Source organism: Lontra canadensis, unplaced genomic scaffold (genome assembly GCF_010015895.1).
Source record: "Lontra canadensis isolate GAN:19392208 unplaced genomic scaffold, GSC_riverotter_1.0 scaffold16, whole genome shotgun sequence".
Classification (NCBI taxonomy): domain Eukaryota; kingdom Metazoa; phylum Chordata; class Mammalia; order Carnivora; family Mustelidae; genus Lontra; species Lontra canadensis.
The window spans coordinates 1,146,480-1,174,042 of NW_022631010.1; the positions used below are offsets into that span (position 1 = coordinate 1,146,480).

Genomic DNA, 27,563 nt, shown 5'->3' on the forward strand with positions numbered 1-27,563 from the left:
TTGAGTTTATTCTCTTCCTTTAATGTTTAATTTAATGTTATAGATGGTGGTAGTAAATGGCAGGGGTTTCTTAAAAAATGTTTTTACATGAAGTTGACTCTTCCCTCAGATCAATTAAGTAATATGAGATCATATTTAATCATCAAGATAGTAGAGCTGCATTCCAAGTACTTGCCAGAGAACACATTAACAAATTTGCAGGTGTACAATATCCAGCAAAAGCATATCTGAGAGAAGTTATATTTTAGACAATTGCCTGAAAAGTATACAGTCTGTTCTTCTAGCTACATACAGAAGAATCTGTTCCCTCTGGATGAAACCAGTGGAGAGTGATGTCCCTGGATAGCATCTTGTTGGTCCTCTGTTGAGTTGCTTTTACTGCTCTGTGGTGGGATGCCTTTGGGTTAAGTGGGGATTTATCCTGTGAAGTGGCCTGATGAATCATGTCCTTGGGTCTCCAGTAAAGCTGTTAGTGAAGGGTTTAATAGTTGTGTTACACAGCAACCTCTTTATGTGGCTCCTTGGGGGAAGTTTCTTTTTGGTCCTAATATAAGGACCAGTTATAGCTGTCTTGAGCAATGGAGTTTGTTTTATTTTATAGCCCATATGAACTGTGTAACTGATTAAGTTTCCTTCTAGGGTGGGTCCATAAAGTTTAAAGCCATAATTAAGGCCCACTCACTATAAATACATAGGTTTTTTGGAACAGGCTTTGTAACTTTGATTTTACCTATCATTGAATAGCTAATTCAGTCACAGCTTTCAAAAATCAAAGGTGCAAAAGGCTATATGATTAAAAAGCACCTTTCCATACCACTTTCTTTTTTTTTTTTTAAAGATTTTATTTATTTATTTGACAGACAGAGATCACAAGTAGGCAGAGAGGCAGGCAGAGAGAGAGGGAGAAAGCAGGCTCCCCACCGAGCAGAGAGCCCAACATGGGGCTCGATCCCAGGACCTTGAGATCATGACCCGAGCTGAAGGCAGAAGCCCTAACCCACTGAGCCACCCAGGCGCCCCCCCATATGACTTTCTTAGAACCATCCAGTTGTGTTCCCTGGAAGGACCAGTTTCTTATTATATCAGTTTCTTATGCGTACTTCTGAGATATTTTAGGCATATATAAGCTCATACATTTTGCAGGTTTTTGTGTGTCTATTTTATATTTTTTCTTATCCTTCACTCAGTTTCTTTTAAAATTAATTTTCCTATTTCTTTCTAATAATTATGAAATAATGCACATTGCTAGTGATTCAGAAAATGAAGAAAAGGTAAACCACACATCTTCTGTAATCTTAACAGAGATGATCGCTGTATTTTTTTTAAGATTTTATTTATTTGTCAGAGAGAAAGAGCACAAGCAGGAGGAGTGGCAGGCAGAGGGAAAGGGAGAAGCAGGCACTGAGCAAGGAGCCAGTTGTGGGACTCAACCTGATCCAAAGGTAGACGCTTAACCGACTGAGCCACTTATATTTTTAAATTTTTATTTATTTTATTTAATGTCTGAATTTATGTTTATGTGGAGGCATTTCTCACTGAATACATATTTTCTCTCAATTAAATGGGTTAATGCTTATAAATATTTAAAATAAAATTCAATCATATTGACATGCTATGTTATGTCCTGCTTTTCATTTAAGAGTATTTCATGGACATCTTTCTTTTCATAAATGAATATCTGTAAGGTACTTTTTAATTTTAACTCTTAATTTTGAGATAGTTTTAGATTTTCAAAAAGTTACAAAAATAGTACAGAGAATTCCTGTTTACCCTTCCGTTAGCTTCTTCTAATGTTAACACCCTGTATAACCATAGTACACTGACCTAAACCAGAAGATTAACATTCATGCAGTACTAATAACTAATCTATTATTAGAATTTTATTAGTTGGACCACTAATGTCTTTTTTATGGTCCAAGATTCAGTCCACGATCCCACACTGCATTCAGTTTTTATGTATCCTTAGTCTCTTCCAATCTGGGACACTTCCTCAGACTTCATATTTCCTTCCTTTTCTTTTCCTTCCTTCCTTCTTTCCTTTTTCCCTCCCTCCTCCCCCTTTTCTCTTTCTTTCTTCCTTTCCTTCTGATCTTTCAGTTCTTTCTTTCTTTCTAGAACACACACACACGCAAGCCGAGGAGGGAGGGACAGAGAATCTCAAATAGACTCCCTGCTGAGCACAGAGTTGGCCTGGAGCTCCATCCCAGGACCCTGAGATCCTGACCTGAGCCAAAATCAAGAGACAGGCTCTCAACCGACTGAGCCACCCAGGCTCCCCTCTATATTTTTAAAGAGCACTAGCCGGTTATTTTGTCTCGATTTGGGTTTGCCTAGTGTTTTCTTATGATTAGATTGAAGTTATGCTTTTTTGGCAAGGATATTAACATTTTTGGCATAAGGACCACAGAAGTGTTTTTATCCCCATCTCAGTGAATCATTTCAGGAGCTACTTGATGTTAATAGTGTGAACTGTTCAACATATTGCTGATGATACCAACTTTGGTCACACGATTAAGATAGTGAAGGCCAAGTTTGTCCACATAAAATTATTTTTCCCCTTGCAAATATGGTTTCTAATCATATTTTTACTCTCTGATCTTAGTATCCCTTGACAATCTTGTCTTTCACCACTATTATTATGGGGTCTGCCAAGTGGTGATTTTCTATTTCCATCTTTCCTTCAACATTTGATACTTAACAGATCTCTGTGAGGAAGAGCTTTCTTTTCTCTTCCACTTATTTATTTATATGACAGTATGATTTTTAACTATAACGTCTTTCTATCTATGTATCTACATGTACACATATATACATATCATAATTCATTTAGGTGAATATTAATGGACATTGGGATTATTTTTTAGTACTTTGAGCACCATGATGAACATACAGTTATTTCCCTAGGCTAAATTGCTGTATGAACAATCATTTCCACATCAAAAGACACATACTTAAAAAGTACATATTTCCCTGTAGAAAAGCTAATACCTATGCCACTCAAGTAGCACTTGAGAGTGACTGCCCGCTTCTCCACACTAGGGACAGCATTTCTCACCAGCTTCTAATTTGTTGTCATATTTTGGGGAATGGGGCAAGAGATACAAAAATGGAACACATCTTAGAGTGGGTGGAAATCACAAGGAAATCAGAGAAAGCTCACAGTTTAACAGAAAACTTCTTCCTGAGAGTTGCCCCACAGTGGAAAGGGATGCTCTGTATGAAGAAAGTTCTGAATCATCTGAAGTGTTCAAATCAAGATTTAAAGCCACTTGCTGGGGATGAGGTAAATGGGGTTGGACAAACTGAGGCCTTTCTTGTTTCTGGGAGTATCTAACACTTTGGTCTCTGGCCATCTGCATATGTCTCTGAAGTAAGAGTGAACTTGGATGTCTTACTTTTCAGTGGTTGAAGGCCTCTCACTGTTGGACTTGGGAGTGTCTCCGTATTCTGGAGCAGTATTTCATGAAGTAAGTGTTCTTGTTTTCTTTTCTGAGTACTAAGAGTAGTTTGTAGTCTTAAATACCAAAGCCTAACCTCTGTTTTGTACAAACATTTGAACAGATCTATTTTTGAAAATCATATTTAGAAACAGACCTTTTTTAGATGTCCTCTGCATAAGAAGGAGATTTCACAATGGCAGTGGAAATGATCCAGATTAAGATTGTAATTTGGGGAAGCAGATGAGACTTCTGTAGAAGTTACCGTTTTTATTGGCAAATAAATTGTAAACAGTTCCAGCCCACAAATAAGTTGTATACTAATAGTCATGTAATTGGTTCTTTGGAACATGCTTTCCCATGAAAACTATGTTAGCAATGCTGGTTTCTTAGAAAGCCCACCAAAGCCTGTTTAACCCATAGTGTTGATTCTTAAAATAGTGAAATCCTTCTTAGGTCACCGTCATCCCTTGCTTGGGTTCCTGCAACCACTTCCTGACAACTCTTTCTCCATTCAGTCTTGCTCCTTTACTCTTTATTCTGCAGCCAGACTCATCTTTCTGAAATGGAAATCTGATACTGTCAGTGTCCTGCTTCGGACCTTTGCTCACCACTGAACTCAGGATAAAACCCAAACACCCTACAGGGCATACAAAGCCATGTGGGCCCGGCTTACATGAACCACATTTCCTTCTGCTCTCCTCTCCCCGTTACTGTTGGTTATAGCATTTTAAAGTAGAATTCTTCTATTTGAATTCTTAACCCCTCATTTTTACAGTTGTCTCCTTCATACCTACTTCGAGAACAGTTTTCTTTCTTTCTTTCTTTCTTTCTTTCTTTCTTTCTTTCTTTCTTTCTTTCTTTCTTCTATCTAGTTTTTTAAAAGCATTCAGCTTGGTTCTCATGGAGATAACAACTGGCTTTTGCATTCATAATTTCATTAGTTTTTATTACTATCTAGTTGAACCACAATAATAAGAACGGCTAGCAGAAACAGGGACAATTTAAGACTCTTAAGAAGCACACAAATGAGTTACTGGGAACAGATGTGTGTGGGCATATAAAAGCATAGCACACTAGCCATGAGGGCTGTGTCTAGCCGTCCGTGGGCAGTATGTTTTCTAGACAGATAAGGAACCCCCTGAGAGAGTTCTCACATATTTTCATTATGCTACAACACTATATTCTCTCTTACCTATGTGTTTTTGCTCATGTTATTGTTTCTTTATGGAGGGCTGTTTATGCAGGGCTGTTTTTCTCTTTTTGTGGTTGGCTTTACTATTTAGATATTAGCTTAGATTTTACCTTCCTCTAAAAGCCATTCCTTGTCACCTTAGACCAATTAGATGTTCTTCCCGAACATCTTCTAAAGCATCTTATGCTTATCCTTTTAATGGCTCATATAATACTCTTGAAATTTCTTCTGTACTTATTTTACCTATTATATGTTCCTCAGAACTGGTACCTTTTCATTAAGTATTCCTAGTGCCTAGCTCTATATCTACAAATGTATTCCAATCCCTTCCTTCCTTCTCTATTTTAATAAAGATTTGTTAAGTACATACCAAATGCCAGCTACCCTGCTAGGTGCTTGGGATACAAAACAAGGCACAGTCCTTGGCCTCATGGTACTTATTTCTGAGAGTGACAAACAGTAAGTTAGTAAAAAGGAAGCAGATTTCGGAGCAAAGAATATTACCAGGGGTAAAGACGGTTATTTCATAGTGATAAAGGGGTTGATTCATCAAGAGAACATAACAGTCCTAATGTTTCTGCACCCAATAACAGACTTTCAGAGTACATGAAGACTGACAGACTATAAGGAGAAACAGACAAATCCATAGTTATAGTCAGAGATTTCAATATCCCTCTCTCAAGGACTGATGTGACAGGCAGACAGAAAATCAACAAGAATGTAGAAGCCGTGAATAGGATGTCAACCAGCTTGATCTCATTGGCATTTATAAAACATTCTATCCAACAGCAACAAAGTATATAATCTTTTCAAGTGTATATGGAACATCTGCAAGATAGACCATATTCTGGGTCAGACAACAAGGCCCAATAAATTTAAAAAGGATTGAAGTCATACAAAGTATATTCTCTGACCACAATGGAATTAAATAAAAAATTAATACCAGAAAGATGTCTGGAAAATCCCCAAATATTTGGAAACTAGGTAACATGCTCCTTAATGACTCATGAATCAAAGAAGAAATCAGAAGGGAAATTAGGCAGTATATTGAATTGAATGAAAATGAAAACACAACCTATCAAAATATGTGGGATGTCACTAAACAGTACTTGGGGGAAATGCGTAGTCCTAAATGCCTATATTGGAAAAGAAAAAAGCTCTCAAATCAATGACCCCTGTTTCTACCTTAAGAAACTAGAAGAAGAAGATAAATTTACCTCAAAGTAAACAGAATAAAAGATATAAGATCTGAGTGGAAACAAATTAAACAGAAAACAGCAAAACAATAGTGAAAAACACTGAAACACACCTGGTTCTTTGGGATGAACAGTAAAATTGGTAAACATTTAGGAATGGGGATATATTCAGTATCTTGGTTGATAGTTTCATGGGTATATACATAGGTCAAAACTGATCAAATTATGTACTTTAAATATGTGAAGTTTATTTTATACTAATTATACTTCCATAAAACTAAAGTTAAGGAAAAGTGGGATTTCATTTAAATGATAAGTAAGTACATGTAGAAAAATAAAACTGGGCAAAGGGATAAAGAGTGATGGTCATGTGTGTGTCAGTACTTTAGATAGTGTGTTCAAGGAAGGCGCTCCAAGGAAGTAAAATCTGAATAAGCTATCTAAATGAAGCTAGCAGGCCAGATAAGATGGTGCTGATTTGGGAATGTGGTTGGCATTTGTGAGTTGGATAAATTCTGCCTTAGTCTTGCTAAGGCAGAATGAGCAAAGAGGAAAATATTAAAGACAAGGTGTGAGAAGTTAGGAGTCAGATTATATAACAGTTTTTATAGACATGGTTAAGAGTTCAGATTATTGATCTGTTTGTCTATCTATCATTTATCTATTTTTAGTATAATTATTTTTAATGTCTAGAATTTAAAATATGAGGGCAAGAGCTTCCTCCCAGACTCAAGTTTATAAAATCTCAATTGGCTGGTGAGGCCATTTGGGTTACTTATTATTTAATTTGATTTCTAGGAAAACTGCATTCAAGTCCTCAGTGGTCATTTGATCAAATGGAATTATATTCTTCATCTTCTCCAGCTCTCTTATATTCCTCAGACCTGATGAGAGACAAAAACTGAGCACGGCTTTTCACATCTTTTTTCTTCAGCATCCTGGCACAGGAAACTGCAGGGCATTAAACTTCTCAAAGTCATTTGCCCAGCCAGCCTTTACCACATTGGCCTTGTGTAAGTCCAGGGCAATAGCAGGTAGATTCTTAGGTAGAGTAGCTAGCTTGGTGGTAAGGGCCTCTTTCCAGGACTTTAGGGAGTTAGCAGTGGCCTTTTGGTCTTGGGGTATGATCTCCCAAAGGACTACTGAGTTAAATGCCTTTTATTTTTATTTATTTGTTTATAATATATAATTCTATTAATAAAATTTATAATTTAAATAAAATATATTTATAATTTACTTATAATTTTTATTTATAATATATATTTATAATTTATAAATATAAAAATTTATAATTTTTAAAGATTTTAAGTAATCTCTGCATCCAGTGTGGGGCTTGAACTCACAACCCCAAGATCAAGAGTCGCATGCTCTACCAAGTGAACCCGCCCAGGCGCCCCTAAATGCCTATTAGAGCAAGTTTTTGCTCAGCCATTTTGAGATCCTTCACCAGCTCTGGTGGCCCATAGTAGCAAGTTGATTTTGTTTTTACTAAGCTGAGAAAATGGAGACTTTTAAGCCAAGAGAGAAGTGATTATACTTATTTTACATTTAATAAGTACTGCTGTGAATACTGCGAGGGGAATTGACTGTGGGGGCAAGAGGTGAAGAAGGGAAAATGATTAAGAAGGATGCTTATGCACTAGTCTAAGCAAGATGATGTTGGCTTGGAACTAGTGTAGTAACAACAAAGATGGTGAAAAATGATTAGATTCTTTAAAAAAGTAATTAGATTCTAGTAATACTTTTAGGAGTAGATTTATTAATAGATTCGATATGAGGTATGAAGGCGAGAGAGGATTCCAAGATATGATTCAAGGATAGCAGGTTTTTAATCCTGAGCAACTGAGTGAATGGTGGTATTATTTTGTGAAATGAGTTACTGAGGGAGGAGTGGGTTTTAGTGGGGCCGGAAATAAGAATTCAGATTTCCCCATATTAAGTTTAAAGACATCCAAATGACAATGTTAAGGTAACTGGCTATACAAATGTGTAACTCAAGAAGAGAGGTTCAGGCTAGAGATATAAAATTGGGAACTGTCAGCCTATAGATGATACTTGAAAATGGGCTTGATGTGATCACCTGGTGTGATAGCCAGCCTCCAGGATGGCCCCACAAAATATCTACCTCCAGGTATTCACACTTGATGTAGTCCTCTCTCACATTGTACCAGAGTTGGCCTATGTGACCAGTAAAATATGGCAGAAATGATGGTACGTCACTTCCTAGGTTAGGTTATAAAAGACCCTGTGGCTTAATCTTGGACTTTGTCTATCTTGAAAAGTCAGAGAATAGACAACCTTTATGAGAAGTCTGGTTCTAAAGAAGGGCAGAGAAATGGTATAGTAGCTAAAGGCAGTTGTATAGTAAAGACATATTATTTTTTCTTATTTTTTTTCAAAGATTTTATTTATTTAGAAGAGAGAGAGAGCATGAGATGGGAAAGGGTCAGAGGGAGAAGCAGACTCCCTGCTGAGCAGGGAGCCCGATGCAGGACTCAATCCTGGGATGCCGGGATCATGACCTGAGCCGAAGGCCATTGTTTAACGAGCGGAGGCACCCAGGTGCCCTAATTTTTTCTTATTTTTTAAAAAGATATTTATTTGAGAGAGAGCAAGAGCACATAGGAGCGGGGGGAGAAGGGGCAGAATGAGAGGGAGAAGGAGACCCTCTACTGAGCAAGGAGCCCAATATGGGGCTTGATCCCAGGACTGGGAATCATGACTCGAGCTGAAGGCAGACAGATGCCCAATTGACTGAGTTACCTAGGTGCCCTGTAAAAACGTTTTATTTTTATTTTTTTAAGATTTTTATTTATTTATTTGACACAGAGCACAAGTAGGCAGAGAGGCAGGCAGAGGAGGGGGAGAAGTGGGCTCCCTGCCGAGCAGAGAGCCCGGTGCAGGGCTTGATCCCAGGACCCCAAGATCATGACCCAAGCTGAAGGCCGAGGCTTAACCCACTGAGCCACCCAGTTACTCCCATAAAGACATTTTAAATATGAGAATCTGCCTATATTTAACACAGCATTGTTTATAATAGCCACGATAAGGGAGCAACCCAAGTATCCAGTGATAGATGAATGGATGTGTGCACACCCACACCCACCCACACATACACACAGTGGAATATTATTCAGCCATAAAAAATGAGATCTTGGCATTTGAAACAACAACATGGATGGACCTAGAGAGCACTGTGCTAAGTGAAATAAGTCAGAGAAAGACCGTTACCATATGATTTCACTTATATGTGGAATCTAAAAAAACAAAGCAGGGGGTGCCTAGGTTGCTTGGTTGGTTAAGTGTCTGACTCTTGATCTCAGGGTCATGGATTCAAGCCCTGTGTTGGGGTCCATGGTGGGTGTGGAGCCTACTTAAAATACATACATACATACATACATACATACATAAATACTGCTGGAGGGGAGATGGGGTAACTGGGTGATGGGCATCAAGGAGGGCACATGATGTTATGAGCACTGCATGTTATATGCAACTCATGAATCACTAAATTCTGCCCCTGAAACTAATAATACACTATATGTTAGCTAAATTGAATTTAAATAAAAATTTTTTAAAAAAGAAATAATGTGTTACAACTCTTAAAACTTAATAAAATAAAATAATAAAATAGCAAAAAAAATGAGACTCTGCATACTTGGTTGCTGATGGGAATAATCCTGTGGATAGAAAAGTTGATGATGTAAGAAAGAGGATAATTGAATGAGCAGTGTCTTTGAGGGGGCAAGAACAAATGGGTACGGTTCACAGGGGAGAATTTCACTTCAGGTAAGAAGAAAGGAAGTCCATTCATTGTTAATAGGCGATAGAGAATGTAGGTACAGATACAGGAAGTTGGTTACCTGGGTAGTGGGAAAATAAAGTGATTCTCATTTAATTGCTTCTTTTCTCAGTGAAATAAGAAATGAGGTTTTCAGATGAAAGTGAGAAGCAGGAAGGAAATTTGGAGGTTAAGGACAGGGGAAGATGTGAAATAGTCCTTTCAGAAGGAGTATGTCAAATGAAAGAATGGAAGAGCCATATCTAGCCCTTTAACCATTATTTAAAATGCTTCTGTGAGGAGATGCATTCTTAGCTGCAATGAGGGAGTCCAAAATGCATTCTTACTCCTTACCAGTGTGTGTGTGTGTGTGTGTGTGTGTGTGTGTGTGTGTAAGTCTCAGTGTAAGTAAAGAGGGATAACGGCAGGAGTTAGTATTTTCCAGCTACAAGAAGCCGTGGTAAGTCTCTATACCTGTGTAAGACAACCGCTTTAGGACTGAGCAGTTGCTTCCCCCAAACACAGTGGAGGTGACCTCACAGTCAGAATCCCTTGCTCCTTTCTTGCATATGGGTTAATTCGCTTTTAAGCTCAATGTTCATAAATCCAGAGCAATCTATATTTTCACACAATTTCTTTAAGTAATAAAACTTAAAGAAATCAAATTATGTCAAGCCAAGTGAAAAGAACACTTTGGAAGAGGAAGTTTATCGTTGCTTTGCATTTTTTTCTTTATAAATCTTCAGCAGATTTTATTATCTAGTTCTTAGGGAAATGTAAAAGTGGAGAAGAAAAATCTGCACAGGAGAGAAAAAGAGAATTAGGCAACCACTTTAGATTTTATGACTACCTTCAGCAGACGTTTCTGTTTTCTTTGGTTAGCCAACTACTGATCGTAAAATTGTGAGTTCATTCATATTTGCCCTATCCTGACTGGGAACGGTCACCCACATGGAAACATAACATGAAGACAAATTATATTCACTGTATATTATCTATAATATTATGATACACAATTTAACTACTATGTACATGTTCGCTTATTATGGAAACCAGCCCATTTGCTGATAGGCTTTTGGAGAACTATGCGTTCTGTCATTTCTGAGACCTACTTAGTGCCATTCTAAACTATCTGAAGCATCAAAGCACTTTGAAAGCAGGCCATTGGTAATATAAGTATTAAGTTACTACTTCTTACTGACAAAGATAAAAGCAAAAAAGAATCCATTAGTAGAGAGTTGTAGAAGGTTTAATTCTTTTAGAACTTTGAAAGGCAAAGTTGATGCCCTGTTTTGAAAACAGGTGGTAAAAAGTTGGTTTCAGGTAGCTAATATATTAGGATTACTGTATGTATGTTAGGCACTGTGCGAAGCACTTTGTTCCCATTACCATTTATTCCTCCCAAGAACCTTGTGAAATAGATCACTATTCTTTTTTTTTTTTAAATTTTATTTATTTATTTGATAGAGTGAGAGAGACAAAGAGCAGGGGGATTGAGAGAGGGAGAGGGAGAAGCAAGCTCTTCCGAGGACTCTGGGATCACAACGTGAGTTGAAAGCAGATGCTTAACCAACTGAGCCACCCAGGCACCCCAATAGGTCACTATTATTTTATAGCTGAGAACACTAAGGTTTAGAGAGAAAAGGTACACAGGTGGAACTGGTTTGAAATCCGAGTTTGAACCCAAAGCCTTGTTCTTTCTACCACACCAGCTTGCTGTCCCTAAAAAGCCTGTTAGTGACCTCTGCAATATTATAGAACACATTTTTGCATGTGGTTGGGAGTTGGGGAAAGGTGCTCCCGAGTCACCAGCAAGGGTTCACTAAAACCAAGTCATGCACTGTCTTTCTGATTCTGGTGGATTGGTGAACTGGCTTATAGTAACAAATCAACCCTCCTTCCAGGACAGCTAGGAAAGAAGGATGAATAGGAAAAAACATCTGTTTGATGGTGTTGGAAAGTATCAAGATAGCCAGGATTGAGGGATTGAGGTCCCAGAGAGGAAGGTACAATTTGAGGCTGACCATCTAAGCTGCTTTCTCCTTAATGGATTTATCAATTTTATCAATGTATTAATTTCTCTGCTGAGAGCAGAGAAAGAGAGTAGAATTGGGCTGTTAAGAGGCTAAGAAGCTAAGCAGAGCTATTGGCAGTCTCATAGTGCTAGAGAAATACAAATTCAAGTGCATGGCCAACCAAGGTGGCAGGGCCCTGGTAGAGGTTTTGGCTTCTGGTTGGGTCCTTTGAAGGACTACACTGAAGGAAGGGTAGACCACATATAGACCAGTCTTACAAAAAACTAAATTCAGCTTAATTAGCTAAACTCTAATTAGATTAAAGTGATGTAATTCTATTCTAATTGCTTGCCAGAAGTTTAAAGAAATCCTTTCTGAAAGAAAAAGAAAAAAAAAAATCCTTTCTGGAGGAAAGTACCTCATGCAGAACCTCTACAAATTTCCCTTTACAATGTCCACCATTCATTCAAAAGTTACCAAGCATAATAGAAGACAGGAAAAAATAGACACTAAAGATTCACAGGTGATTCAGATATTGGAGTTATCAAACTTGGACTCTAAGATAACAGTGGTCAGTGATTAATATGCATAAAAAAATAAGTGACAAGGTCAAGAATTTTTCCAGGGAGGGTGCTTGGGTGGCTTAGTGGGTTGAGCCTCTGCCTTCAGCTCGGGTCATGATCTCATGGTTGTGGGATCGAGGCCCACATTGGGCTCTCTGCTCAGTGGGGAGCCTGCTTCCCCCCCCCCCCCCGCCTGCCTCTCTGCCTACTTTTGATCTCTCTTTGTCAAATAAATAAAAATAAAAATCTTTTAAAAAAATTTTTCTCCAAGGAACTGGAATATATAATAATGAATCAAATGGAAATTCTAGAACTGGAAAACATAACAGCAAATTAAAAATGCAATAGGCAAATTTAACAGCAAATTACACAAAGCTAAAGAGAGGATTTATGATCTAGAAGATAGATCTGTAGAGAATTCCTAGACTAAAGTTCGGAGACAAAAGGATAGAAAACAGGAAAAAAAAGAAGAGGTCTATGAGATATAGTAAAAAGATTTAACATACAATATAAATGAAGTTCCAGCGCACCTGGGTGGCTCAGTTGGTTGAGCGACTGCCTTCAGCTCTGGTCATGATCCTGGAGTCCCAGGATCCAGTCCTGCATCAGGCTGCCTGCTCAGCAGGGAGTCGGCTTCTCCCTCCTACCCTCCTCCCTCTCATGCTCTCCCTCTCATTCTCTCTCTCAAATAAATAAGTAAAATCTTTAAAATGAAATGAAATAAAATAAAAGAAGTTCCAGAATGGGAGAAGAGACAGAATGAGGCAGAAACAATATTTGAAGAGATTAGTTACTGAAATTTTTTTTTTCAGAATTTATGAAATATATCAATTCAAGAAGCTCTATAAACCCAAGCAGGATAAATTCAAAGAAAAACATACATTTTAATAAAACTGCTCAATATCAAAGACAGATTACAGATTACAAACAGCCAAAGGGGATATTATCTCTCAGAGATGAAGGTAAAGACATTTCCAAGCAAATTAAAATTGATAGAATTTGTTGCCAGCATTTAAAAGATTATAAAAAGGCAGGATTATGGTTCTCAACAGCATCATGGAATATAAGAAGGAATAAGTAATAGTGAAAAAGGTAGATATGTGAGTAAATTAAATAAATATTAACTGTATAAAATAATAATACCTTATGGGTTTAAAATGCATGTAGAATTAAAGCTGTAACGTGAATAACAGAAAAGGCTGGGAGTAGCTATATGGAATTAAAGTGTTCAAAGGTCCTTAATAATCTAGAAAGTAGTAAAAGATGTAATTTATATTATATGCTAATTAAAGTCAAAGACCTATTCCATAATTTCCATAATCACTGAAAGAATAGTAGCTAAGTGTATAACCAACAAACTAGTAGAGGAGAAAATAGAATAATAAAAAATAATGAGGAAGCAAGCAAGAAAGAGAAAAATGGGACAAATGGAAAATAGAATAGTAAGATGGTAAACTTAAACATAAATACATCATTAATTACACTAAATGTAAATAGACTATAAAGTCAACTAAAAGATAACAGTTGTCAGATTAGGTTAAAGAAAAGTAGGGTTGCCTGGGTGGGTCAGTTGGTTAAGCATCTGCCTTTGGCTCAGGTCCTCATCCCAGGACCCTGGGATTGAGCCCCACATCGGGCTCTCTGCTGAGCAGGGATCCTGCTTCTCCCTTCCCTGCTCCCTCTGTTTGTCCCCTCTCTTTCTCTGTCAAAGACTTAAACAAAAAAACAAAAAAACAAAAAAAAAAAAGTGGGGCATCTGGGTGGCTCCGTCGGTTAAGCAGCCAACTCTGGATTGCTGCTCAGGTCTGATCTTAGGGTGGTGGGATGGAGCCCTATGTCAGGCTCTGTGCTCAGCAGGGAGTAGGAGCCTGCTTGAAATTCCCTTCCTCTCTTTCTGCCCCTTCCCCTGCTTGTGTGTACACTCTGTCTCTAGAATGAATAAATACATTAAAAAAAAGAAAAGAAAAGTAATTATATGCTGCTTTTAAGAAACACATCTTACATATGAGGATGCAGAAAAAAGTAAAACCTAAAAATATAGGACAAGTTTTATTGAGCAAACATTAACACAAAGAAGCTGATGTAGCTCTACTGACATCAGAAAAAGAACACTTTAAGGCATGAAACTGTGAAAGAAATTTAATCTATAGGGGCACCTGGGTGGCTCAGTTGGTTGAGCAACTGCCTTTGACTCAGGTCATGATCCTGGGGTCCTGGGTTTGAGTCCCACATCAGGCTCCCCTGCTCTGTGGGGAGCCTGCTTCTCCTTCTCCCTCTGCCTGCCACTCCTCCTGCTTGTGCTTTCTCTCTCTCTGTCAAATAAATAAATAAAAATCTTAAAAAAAAAAAAAAGAAATTTAATCTGTAATTAAAAAGTCGTCTCTTAAGAAAACCCATGCCACGGGGCGCCTGGGTGGCTCAGTGGGTTAAAGCCTCTGCCTTTGGCTCAGGTCATGATCCCAGGGTCCTGGGATCGAGCCCTGCATCGGGCTCTCTGCTCCGTGGAGGGCCTGCTTCCTCCCCTTTCTCTGCCTGCCTCCCTGCCTGTTTGTGATCTCTCTCTCTGTCAAATGAATAAATAAAATCTTAAAAAAAAAAAAAAAAAAAAAGAAAACCCATGCCATGATGACTTCACAGTGAGCATATTTTCCCAAATATTTGAGGAGGCAATAACACTAATGATATAAAACATCTCAGAGGACAAAAGGCGGGAAAACATTTCCCTATTTATTTTATGATTTCAGCAATCTTAGTCCTCTGTGGCGTTCCCCTTGGCTATTCTGTATGGCTTAGAACTAAAGTTTACCTCATACCTTTAATGTGTTCCTCAACAGATATTTAGCCCATGTCATATTTTGTTCTCTTTACTCAACTCAGATAGGCCCCATGGCAAAAAATGATCCAGTGACACTAAATTATTCTCCCCCAAATATACTGGCCAACTAGCATAGAACAGTATTCCAGAAAAGAAAGAGATTTTTGCTGAGAGATTAGCTTCTTCCCCATTCCCTACACTGGAAACTGATAACAGTAAGATTTAAGTTAATTTGTTTGTTTGCTTGTTTTTCTCCTACAGACTCCATTAATAATATACCTCTTTCATTTCCTGATTGACTATGCTGAATTGGTATTTATGGTAAGTAACCTTACACATAAAGTCAATACGTATATGCCTTTAGAGTCTTTTATCTTGTTTTTAAGAAAAAATATCTTATAGGAGCTTAGGAGTTTCTGAGTATAAAAGCAAAGCCCTATCCTTAATTTGAATTCCATACTGTGGATAATACTGTATAATCCACAATACTGTGATACTATTATGGAAATATAGGGAGTAAGTAGTCTCTGACATTTGACCAATTCCAATTCCTTATACTTGGTTTCTGGACTGTGTAGTCTCAAACTGTGTAGCGCAAAGATTCTGTGATTGATTTTAATTGTGGTGCCAGTGTAGAGGGCATCCTGAATTTCCTAAGCATTCTACCAAGAGATTCCATGCAGTGGACATAGGCCTGATGAGACTCTCAGGGGCAGTAACCTTCGAACTTGAGATGACAGGGCTGTTTTGAGAAAAAGTAATTTGAAACACTTGGCCTATGTCAGGTTGAAAATCTGGGTCAAGTAGGAGGCCCACTGAAGTCTTCCTTAATCATTATAATGGCTCCTGTTTCCTGAGGATTTACTTCATGCTAGGCATTTGACAGACATCAGGCCTGCAAAGCATTGGGTGTTATTCCTGTTTTACAGAAAACTTAAGTAACTTGTAATTAAAGAACAGATGTGGTCCACCAGGCTAACATAAATCTTGGTGGGTGCCAGTCCTCAGGGATTTCCAGTCAAATCTCCCTGTAGGGCTTTACCTTTGGGTAGTCAAAGTGAGAGTTGAGGTTCTGCCTGACTGTAAGAGTTCATTACCGAACAGTCCACCACTATCCCAAAGCTCTAGGCCCTGGCAGCATTCCATCCCTCCTACACTATTATTTCTCTTTCTCTTGATAGATCACCGATGCACTCACCGCCATTGCTCTGTATTTTGCAATCCAGGACTTCAATAAAGTTGTGGTAAGTAGTCAGCGGGGGAGACAGAACTGGTGTTTTTGGTAGTCTTCTGGTCTCTGTTACTACAAAGAATCAGAGGTCATGTATTTAAGGATCCAACTGTTTAAAAATACTAAGAAGTGGGAGAGAAGCTACTGGCCTGTGAAGCCAGCCCTGGAATGGTCAAACCCGAACCAACAAGACAGCTTTATTAATAGATACAAAAGGGTTAATTTAATCTGTGTAGCTTAATATCCACCTGTGCAAGTTCAGACTTTCTTTTCTTTTTTTTTTTTTTTTAAGATTTTATTTATTTATTCGACAGACGGAGATTACAAGGAGGCAGAGAGGCAGGCAGAGAGAGAGAGGGAAGCAGTCTCCCTGCCGAGCAGAGAACCCGATTCGAGGCTCGATCCAAGGACCCCGGGATCATGACCTGAGCCGAAAGCAGAGACTCTAACCCACTGAGCCACCCAGGCACCCAAATTCAGACTTTCTGGAGCAGAGCTAAACTACAATTATTAACAAGGACCCTTAAAAATCTTCCTTTCATGAATACAGATTTTAACTGTTATGCCTATTGGAGGTAAAATTGGATTCCCAATGTAGATTCTGTTTCCCTGCAGAGCAATCTTATTTGGAAAATTTATTTTTTATTTTTTTAAAGATTTTATTTATTTATTTGACAGAGGTCACAAGTAGGCAGAGAGGCAGGCAGAGAGAGAGAGAGAAATAGGCTCCCTGCTGAGCAGAGAGCCCGATGCGGGGCTCGATCCCAGGACCCTGAGATCATGACCTGAGCCGAAGGCAGAGGCTTTAACCCACTGAGCCACCCAGGCACTCCGTTATTTGGAAAATTTAGCATGTAGTAAATGCCTGTAGAAAGTATTGATGTAAACTTAGTCTTAATCCCTATGCAGTAGCCAAGGGGAATGGTATATTGTGACCGTTTCCATTTTCCTAGGTTCTAAAAGAGTTAACAGATTAGCCATATGCACTATCCATGTAGTTATTTTAAAAATTGGCTGCAGTCCTCCGTGACTGGCTGGGAGCCACTGAGAGGATTTAGACCCGAGGGAGAGGAGGACACATCCTTTTTGTGTTGTCTGTTTATCCTTCATTTTCACTTCTGTTACTTGGTAATAGAACCAGAAGGAGCAGTTTGCCTTTCTGTGGCACTGGTCATGAGTAATAAAGCTGTTGAATTCTAGAATTATGGACCTCAAAGAGATTTATAAGATACCTAGGTTGGCAATTTTTAACTTGGGGTCCATTTATAGGCTTAATAGGCCTATAAAACCCTTGAATTGGGGCACTTGGCTGCCTTAGTTGGTAGAGCTTGTGACTGTTCATCTGAGGGTTGTGAGTTCAAGCCCCACAGTGGGTGTAGAAATTAGTTAAAAAAAAAAAAAGAACCCTGCATTTTAGAGACTTATCACTGAGACCCAAGGAGTGTACATCTTAAATCAGCAGAGCATTTGGGATAACATTTATAAACCTGAGAGCATTATGCTAACCGAAGTCAGACCAAGACAAATATTGTGTGATCTTATTTACATGTGGAATCTTAAAAAGTCAACTTGGGGGTGTGTGGGTGGCACAGTTGGTTAAGTGTCTGGCTCCTAGTTTCTGCTTAGGTCCTGATCTCAGGCTCATGAGATCGAGTTTTGTGTCAGCACATGCTCAGTTCGGAGTCTGCTAAAGACTCTCTCTTCCTATGCCCTCCCCTGCCCACTCACATGCATGTGTGCTCCCTCTCTCTCTAAAATAAATAAATAGGGTGCCTGGATGGCTCAGTGGGTTAAGCCTCTGCCTTCGGCTCAGGTCATGATCCCAGGGTCCTGGGATCGAGTCCCGCGTCGGGCTCTCTGCTCCGCGGGGAGCCTGCTTCCTCCTCTCTCTGCCTGGCTGCCTCTCTGCCTACTTGTGATCTCTGTCTGTCAAATAAATAAATAAAATCTTAAAAAAGTATATATATTAAAAAAAAAAAAGTCACACCAGGGAACCCGATTGGCTTGGGTGGTAGAGCATGCGACTCCTGATCTTGGGGAAGTGAGTTCAAGTCCCACATTGGGCAGGAAGCTTACTTTAAAATAAATAAATAAGTCAAACTCAAAGAAACAGACACTGTACATTGGTGGTACATTGGCGGTTGCCAGGCCGGCGGGGGGTGTGCATTTGGGAGTAGGGGAAATGGGAAGATGTTGGTCAAAGGGTACAAACTTCTAGTTGTAAGATGAGTAAGTTCTAGATATCTAATGTACAGCATGGTGAATATAGTTACTATTGTATACTTGAAAGTTGCTAAAAGAGTATGTCTTGGGGGTGCCTGGGTGGCTTAAGTCAGTTAAGTGTCTGCCTTGACTCGGGTCATCGTCTCCTCACAAGCTGAGGCATGCAGAGATAAATTAGCTCCACCATGAAGATTTTTTTTTTCTTTAGGATTTTATTTATTTGACAGAGAGAGAGAGACAGAGACAGCAAGAGAGGGAACACAAGCAGGGGGGGGTAGGAGAGGGAGAAGCAGGCTTCCCACTGAGCAGGGAGCCTGATTCGGGGCTCGATCCCAGGACCCTGGGATCATGACCTGAGCCCAAGGCAGACACTTAACGACTGATCATCCAGATGCCCCAAGATTTTTTTATTTTTAATTTTTTTTTAGAGATTTTATTTATTTATTTGACAGAGAGAGATCACAAGCAGGAAGAGAGGCAGGCAGAGAGAGAGGAGGAAGCAGGCTCCTTGCTGAGCAGAGAGCCTGATATGGGACTCGATCCCAGGACCCAGAGATCATGACCTGAGCCAAAGGCAGAGGCTTAACCCACTGAACCACCCAGGCACCCCAATTTTTTTTTAATTCAAAAATTTCTATTGAAATATAACATGCATACACATATTGAAATATAACAAGCATCTGTGTATAAGGTGATTAATGATCACGGAGACAGTGCAGCCAAGTTAATTACCTTTTAGGCCACTTTTAACCTCTCCTATGGTAGCTTTAAATCTCATCATTGTCAAGGCTGCTGAATATATCTAGAAATATTTATCTTTGGATTTTAAATTGTACTCATTAACCTCATTTATTGTTATACTTTTAATATTTTCTTGGTGTGTGTGTGTGTGTGTTCACTTTTCCTTAGACTTTTAGCCATTTTCTTGTCTCTGACTGGATCCAGGAGGGGGTTTTTTAAAAGCAATTTTTGTTATTCTTCAAGGAGCTGAGTCAATATTGGGCCTGTGAGGCCAGGCATAATGGGGGCTTTGCTGGTGAGACTGGGGGGGAGACAAAAAGAGATGTAGCAGAGAAACTGGGAAATGCTGACCTGACTGCCCTCACCTGCAGACTCTCCTTTTATAAAATCTCCCTGTTTCAAACTATTTTGGAAGAGTGGGGTGACAAGGAAGTACTTTTCTTTGGTCGTTGGCACAGTGTCACCTCTGCGTAGGCTCTGCACATGCCTGTTGAGCTGCCCCCCTCTCCTTCTGTAGTCCTGCTGACTGGCTTCCAGCTTGCGGAATAGGTCTGTCTTTCCACCTGTCCTCTGGCTGCTCCTGGGTCAACCCCTGTTTCCTCTCAGTAGCCTTCTTTGTGGGTCTCGGCCCACACAGGTGGCCGCCTTTTTGCAGGAACTCCAGGACCCTTAGGTAGCTGGGCGGGGCCTCCTTCCTCAACCACTGCTGCAGCTGACCTCACTAAGTGCTTTATCTGCCAAGCCAGCCCCTCTGATAAAAGCACCTTACTTTATATATTGTCTTTTTAATTACACAACCCCACCTGTGAATGGTAGCCTAACTCTTACGGATGATAATTCCCTGCTGTTACCTGAACTCTCAGAGATGATCAAAGGAGGTTTTTGAAGTTGGTTCATGTTTTCTGATTAAGCCTCTATTTAAATCTGTGCAAGAAGTCTGGGCTTACCTGTATTCCTGTGATAACTACTCAATTTTCTTTTGAACTGAAAGATCAATCTTTAACATTTCTAAAAAACTTTTCCATTAAAAAAAATTCTGAAATACCTAAGACATGCAAAAATAGGTAAAGAATAATAGCTACTGTGAACTTATGTCAGGTTCAAAAATAAAACATTACATGAGGCACGTGGGTGGCTCATTTGGTTGAGTGTCCAACTCTTGGTTTCAGCTCAGGTCATGATCTTGGGGTTGTGGGATAGAGCCCTGTGTAGGGCTCTGCGCTTAGTGGGGAGTCTGCTTGAAATGCTCTCCCTCTCCCTCGGCCCCTCCCCCACTCATGTTTGCGCGCTCTCAAATAAATAAATAAATAAATAAATAAAATATTACACTTGTAGTCACCTCTGCAATTTTCATCTCTTATTCTCCCTCTCACCAGTTACCACTGTTGTGGATTTAGTGTTTATTGTTACCCAATGTGGCCTTAACTTTTGTTGTTTGTATAGATCCTAAATAACATGAAGTATTATTTTGCATGCTTTGAACTTTGTATGAATGGTACCAATGCCTTATGTATTTTGTACGTGCCTTTTTCATTATTAAATCTTCTGTCACGCACAGAGAGTGAAGCCCTTGCTCATTTAGCTCCTCAGCAATACACTGTTTTATAATTGGTTGCAGCATTGATTTTATACTCTTGAGATAAGATTCTCTGACCATCAAATCAGCAAAGCCTACCCATTTTGGGTTCAGAGGCTTTTTCTGCCTATAGTCTGACCCGTGTTTGCTTATAGGGTTGCCTAACTTTTTTTCATTCTGGAGCACACCCATGAATTTGTTGGGACACAACAGGAGAAGGCAAGAGCTTTCCACCCCCATCTCACTCCCTCTAGACTCTCTAGCTGCCCAGCCGCACCCAGCCCTCCTACTTCTCTTCATCCTGGCCATTCACCACTTCCTCTGTGGAAGACAAAAACTTGAAACAGGAGAGCTTGGAAGAAAACCCAGGATACTGTGACATTCAGGGGATCATTTCATTTTGTATGAAAATATTTCACTTTGCTGATGGAATTTGGAGTCCTTAGGCCACTCATGATAACTCTTTTTTTTTTTTTTAAGATTTTATTAGAGAGAGGGAGAGAGAGCACAAGCAGGGGGAGGGGCAGAAGGAGAGGGAAAAGAGACTCCCTGCTGAGCAGGAGGCCTTGATCCCAGAACCCTGGGGTCTTGACTTGAGTAGAAGGCAGATGCTTCACACACTGAGCCACCCAGGAGCCCTAGTGATAACCATTCAGAATGGCCGAGAACATTGCTTTGCCACTCATTCATTCAGCCATTCAATAGATGTTTACTGTTTGCTCACTGTACCAGGTCCTGGCAAATAAACATTGTCCCTGCCCTCATGGAACTCATAGTCTAATGAGGGAGACAGATATTAGTCACATAAATAAGAAAGTTGTAACCATGAGCAGTGCTGTGAAAGAAGGTGTTATAGGGAGATTTCACTGGAGAGGGTGGTGAGTGTGCCTTCCTGAGGAAGAAATGATTTAAGAGAGATTTAAAGGCGATGTGGGAGCTAAGTAGGGAAAGAGAATAGGTTGTCCCAGGTCAAATCAAAGGCCTGGGAGCACAACAGTTACGGCATGTTCATGGTGCTGGAACCCAGAGAGTGAGAGCTGAGGGGATAGGTGGGTGTGAGGTAAGCCTGGACAGGTAGGGCCATGTGGGCCACAGAAGGACTGCTGTCTTCATTCTTTTTTTTTTTTTTTTAAAGATTTTATTTATTTATTTGACAGAGAGAGATCACAAGCAGGCAGAGAGGCAGGCAGAGAGAGGGGGGAGGAAGCAGGCTCCCTGCTGAGCAGAGAGCCCACTGCGGGGCTCGATCCCAGGACCCTGAGATCATGACCTGAGCCGAAGGCAGCGGCTTAACCCACTGAGCCACCTAGGCGCCCCTGCTGTCTTCATTCTAAAAGCAATGGGAAGTAATATGTTTTGCCATTTCTTTTTGCCAGTTTAAAAAGCAGAAACTCCTCCTTGAACTAGACCAGTATGCCCCAGATGTGGCCGAACTCATCCGAACCCCGATGGAAATGCGTTACATCCCTCTGAAAGTGGCCCTGTTGTAAGTATTCTTTGACAAAACAGGGCTCAGTGCCAACGAACGCAAGGAAAATCTGATGAGACTTTCTCGTGTTGTTTGTTGTATTTTTGGAGATTTGCAGTCTTAGTCATCAAGTACTTGCTGTGGTTCTGTTGCACAACTGGGGTCCTGGCCAGCAAAGGAGACAGAGCCATTCTGTTTCTGTTGGGACAAAGCCTCACACAGGGACATGCACAATCAACCCTTCACAAATGCTTTTTCACTCTATGCTGATCTGGGCTCCAGCCTACTTGTAACCAGTGTTTCCAAAAAAAAAAAAGTTCTTTAATTGTATATTTGGATTGAATAAAATTCTGATCTTCACATGGCCATTATTTTGAGCAGGTTGAGTAGTTCATGTACACTATAAGTCCCACATTTGTAGTTTAGAAAACTAGAGCCAAACAGACCCATCCCAACTGGGAGACCAGTGTGGGAGAGTGGAACTTACCGAAGCTCTGTAAGAGATTTCTCTGAACGTGCTCTGGGCTGCCAGTAAATTTAATTCTGTCAGGTTATTCCCGTTTATATTCTGGAGATAGGCAAATCTGAATGATTATTCAGTCAAACTAATAGTCACTGAATATTAATAATATACTGGCTTTGAGGGATACACCGTAAACAAGACGGACAGGTTTCTTCATGGAAAAACCTGACCTTGGAACTTCAGAATTAGAAGGGACCTTGTGAGGACAGTTTATTCAACCCTCTGCTTTGTGTTGAATCTCCTGTTCAGTATTCCGTATAGGTGGCCAAGCAGCAGCTTCTCGAACGTCCACCTGCTGTTTAGAAATGACTTTTTTCCTCCTCTCCTACCAAACAACTTACATATCTATGTATTTCAGAAATATTAGCAGGAACTGCCTAATAGAACTGCCTAATGTTTAGCAACATTATGAGTCCCTTAGGGACTCATATATCTCCTAGGGATTCTTTTATAATAGTAGCAGCCATTTCTTTAAAGGTTGTGTAACAGGCCTATCTGTGGTTGTTGAAAAAAAAAACACCAACAATTTTGGGCCTTTGGCTTTAGAATTGCTAATCTTACAGCCCTGGGAGGTATTGGATTTAAGGTCTTTATTGGTGAATAATAATTATAATCTGTCCCTGAGACGCTGGTATGTTTCTTCCTATCTAACAATCAGAATTATGTAACTGGTCTCCCTTTTCACTCTGTCTGCCAGGAAACTCAGAGCCAGTTTTGAAGCTGATTATCACCGTGCTGTAGAAGACCCATTTGGTCTTTTTTTCCCTTGGTCCTTATTTTTTTTTCTGTCTACATTTTTCCTGGTCTTGCTTTTTTATTTCTATTTTTATTTTGCTATTAGTTTTTATTATCTGTTCTCATTTGAGCTTCCTCAAATCTTTTGTGGAAGCAGGATAGAAATAAATAAAATAATCGTCCATTATGATGATATAAAATTTCCCTAATCAGCATTTTAAATTCATTTTTCAGTCCATTCCTTTCCATTTCCAGCAGAGACTAGATTTTTCAGCTTAATTCCTTCCCAGGGGAAGTTCAAGGTGTCCTGTCTTGAAGTTTTGTGGCAACCAGCTTATTGAATTCAGCAGATACTTACCCTGTCCTTGGGGTCTGATTTGGTGGATACAGCTTGACCACCAAGAGGGATAACCCCAAGCTGCTCTGACCTCTTGGTGGAAAGGGGGAGGGGTAGCCTGCATCAGAGCTTAGGGGCCTGATTGAGGAAAAATTACTTCCCTGGTTTTCAAAGACAACTGTAGCCATTCCTAAAAACATATGACTCTGTGGGAATTGCTAAAATTTTATCATTTATGAGATCTGAAGTAATAAAAAGAACATAAGCTTTCGAGCCAGAAAGTCCTGATTTTGAATGTATTGATTAGCTTGTAAAACCTTGAGCAAGTTTCTTAACCACTGACTCTCAGTTTCTTCATTGGAGGAATAATGGTGTTGCTAGCTTACTGGATCTCTATGATGATCTTCCACGTAGCACAGAATAGGCAGTAGATGTTCAACGTCTTATACTCATTGGTCCCAAGCCCATTTTATTTTCTTTTACTTAACTCATTTCTAAGAAGTTGCCTTCCCTTGAGTTCAGTTTTAGTAAATCTCTTGAATCCTGGCCTGTGGTGGCCAGGACTCCCTGGTGCTCTGACTGAGATTACTAATACCAACATTGTATGTTTTTCCCCAGCTACCTCTTAAATCCCTACACAGTTTTGTCTTGTGTTGCCAAGTCTACCTGTGCCATCAACAACACCCTCATTGCTTTCTTCATTTTGACCACGATAAAAGGTAAGGCCTCAAAGGAAAGCGCAAATCTCAGTCCCTGGTTTGTGTAGGGTTTTGTAATATTACTGCTGTAGATTTTTTTTTTAAACAATCCAATGTTTAAGAATATATTTTTTTAATTATACAAGTAATACGAGATTGTTATAGGAAATTTAGATAAGCTCAGAGAAAAAACTTAATTAAAAGATGCTGAAATTCTACTACTCAGAGAGTTATTGTTAACACAGATGGAAAAAATAAACAATGGGATGCCTGCTTGGCAGTCAGAAGAGCATGAGACACTTGATCTTGGGGTTGGGAGTTCAAGCCCCAAGTTGGTATAGAGATTATTTAAAAAAAAAAAAAAAAAAGTTAAACAAACAGAAAATCTGGGAAAAAGGTTATGAGAATAGCAGCCCTCTGACTCTCTTCCCATGCCTAGTTCAACCCAAAAGAACTACTTCTGGTGTTTGCTGGTATTTACTTCTATATATATATACATATATATATATATGTATATATATACTTTTTTTTTTTTTAAGATTTTATTTATTCATCTGACAGATCACAAGCAGGCAGAGAGGCAGGCAGAAAGAGAGGAGGAAGCAGGCTCCCTGCTGAGCAGAGAGCCCGATGCGGGGCTCGATCCCAGGACATTGGGATCATGACCTGAGCCAAAGGCAGAGGCTTTAACCCACTGAGCCACCCAGGCGCCCCAGTATATATATACTTTTTAAAAAGATTTTATTTATTTATTTGACAGAGATCACAAGTAGGCAGAGAGAGAAGAGGAAGCAGGCTTCCTGCTGAGCAGAGAGCCCAATGCGGGGCTCAATCCCAGGACCCTGGGATCATGACCTGAGCCGAAGGCAGGGGCTTTAACCCACTGAGCCACCCATGCGCCCTACTTCTGTATATATTTTTTAAAGATTTTATTTATTTATTTGAGAGAGAGAGATAGAGAAAGCACAAGCAGAGGGAAGGGGAAGAAGGAGTGGGAGAAGCAGGCTCCCCACTGAGCAGGGAGCCTGATGTGGGGCTCGATCCCTGGACCCTGGGATCATGACCTGCGCCAAAGGCAGACACTTAACCAACTGAGCTACCCAGGCTCTCCTACTTTGATGTTTCTTTTTTTTTAAAATAATTTAAAAATTTTTTTTTTTTAAAGATTGTATTTTATTTATTTGACAGAGAGAGATCACAGTAGACAGAGGCAGGCAGAGAGAGAGAGAGAGAGGGAAGCAGGCTCCCCACTGAGCAGAGAGCCCGATGCGGGACTCGATCCCAGGATCCTGAGATCATGACCTGAGCCGAAGGCAGCGGCTTAACCCACTGAGCCACCCAGGCGTAAAATTTTTTATTAACATACAATGTATTATTAGCCCCAGGGTTACAGGTACTTTGATATTTCTAAGTAAGAGCTCATATTGCTGTTTCCTGAATTATAAATATTAGACATTATTTATTGCACTCCCCTAATGGGAGATAAAGATTCAGCTCTTTTTTATTATCATTTCCCCTTCGCCTAATTTTCTTAGAGTAGTTATATCACAGGTTTGATTAATCAGTAGTCAGTACCTATAGTTTATGATACTTTATGTATTGTTCATTGTTGGGCAAAGTAATAACTATGATTACTTTCTCTTTCTTGTATAACCTTTTCTTTTTCCTGGGGTTAATAATTAATCTTTTTTTTTTTTTTTTTTGCTTTTTAAAAAAATTTTGTTTTGTTTTGTTTTTTCTTAGTCTTTTTGTAACAATCCCCTTTCCCCCCACAGTTGTTCTGGTAGACTATCAAGTGCCGAACAGTTTTTTTTTTTTTTTTTTTAATATATTTTTAAAATTTATTTATTTGACAGAGAGAGAGAGATCACAAGCAGGCAGAGAGGCAGGCAGAGAGAGAGGGAGAAGCAGGCTCCCTGCTGAGCAGAGAGCCCAACTTGGAGCTCGATCCCAGGACCCTGGGATCATGACCTGAGCTAAAGGCAGAGGCCCAACCCACTGAGCCACCCAGTTACCCCTAGTGCCGAATAGTTTTTTTTAAAAAAATGTTTAAATACATCCAAGAGTCTTTCAGTTCCATTATTTTTCTGAAGACCTCTCACACATCCACCATCGTGCCCCAGTCTACCCTGGTTGTTTTCTGGGCCTGGTGCAAAGCTGTCATACTGGGATTTCCCTTTATAATTCTTTTGTGCCATTTCCTTTCTTTCCTGGATTCCTTCTCTCCTTTGATTTTTTCTCTGTTTTGCTAAGGTATTTCCTCTAGTAGTTTCCAATAAAATGGTGTACGAGGAGCGCCTGGCTGGCTCCCTCAGCAGAGCTTGCAACTCTTGATCCTGGGGTTGTAAGTTTGACCCCCATGTTGGGTGTAGAGATGACTTAAAAATAAAAATCTTTTTAAAAAAGGGAGGGTGGTGTATGAGATACATACTTTGAGTTATTCTTTTTTTTTTTTTTTCTGAAAACAGGTTTTATTCACCTCCCTACAGTAACCAATAACCACACTATGAGTTAGGTTTCTTTACTATGGTTTCCTTACTAGGTTTCTAACTATGTCACCTAAAATAAAAAACCGTTAGTAATCCAAGTTATCAGTTGTGGTCTTACTGGAAATTCTTAACCATATATTTGTCTCAACAAGTTTTGTTTCTGTTTTTTAAATGAGGAATTGTCTTAGTCACTGCAGTTCTAAAACAAAGTAATGAAAAGCACAGCTAGTGCAAGCAAGTGTAAACCCCGTTGAAAAAAAATACTTTGGTTCTTCAGGAAAAAAATGAACAAAGCAAAAAAAAAAAAAAGTTTCTTTTAACAGTTCTGTTCACTTTCATAGCTGTAATCTAAAATATTCATTACAGGATAAAAATTATTCCAGAAGAACCAAACCACATAGTAATAAGTGAACATGCATGAAAGAATTTGTGAAATCAACAGATCTGGAAGAAAAACTAGAGTTAAAATGCTAAGTAGAACAAATTGGTCTTTCAAATGATCAGTTCCTTTCCTTTAAAAATAATTACTGAGTCTACTGA

At 39.5% G+C, this 27,563-nt stretch overlaps 1 protein-coding gene across 2 annotated transcripts in view; it reads left to right on the forward strand.

Annotated features, from left to right (window-relative positions):
- The window catches only part of PIGU (phosphatidylinositol glycan anchor biosynthesis class U), an 88,513-nt gene that overhangs the window by 7,110 nt on the left and 53,840 nt on the right, over positions 1-27,563 (forward strand). The window contains exons 2-6 of one of the 2 annotated variants that reach the window (XM_032858840.1): positions 3,403-3,467; positions 15,264-15,323; positions 16,184-16,246; positions 22,150-22,259; positions 24,455-24,555. In XM_032858840.1, coding sequence (XP_032714731.1) covers positions 3,403-3,467; positions 15,264-15,323; positions 16,184-16,246; positions 22,150-22,259; positions 24,455-24,555 — 399 coding nt within the window. The remainder of the gene's footprint in view (positions 1-3,402; positions 3,468-15,263; positions 15,324-16,183; positions 16,247-22,149; positions 22,260-24,454; positions 24,556-27,563) is intronic. The other variant, XM_032858841.1, reaches the window with a different exon arrangement.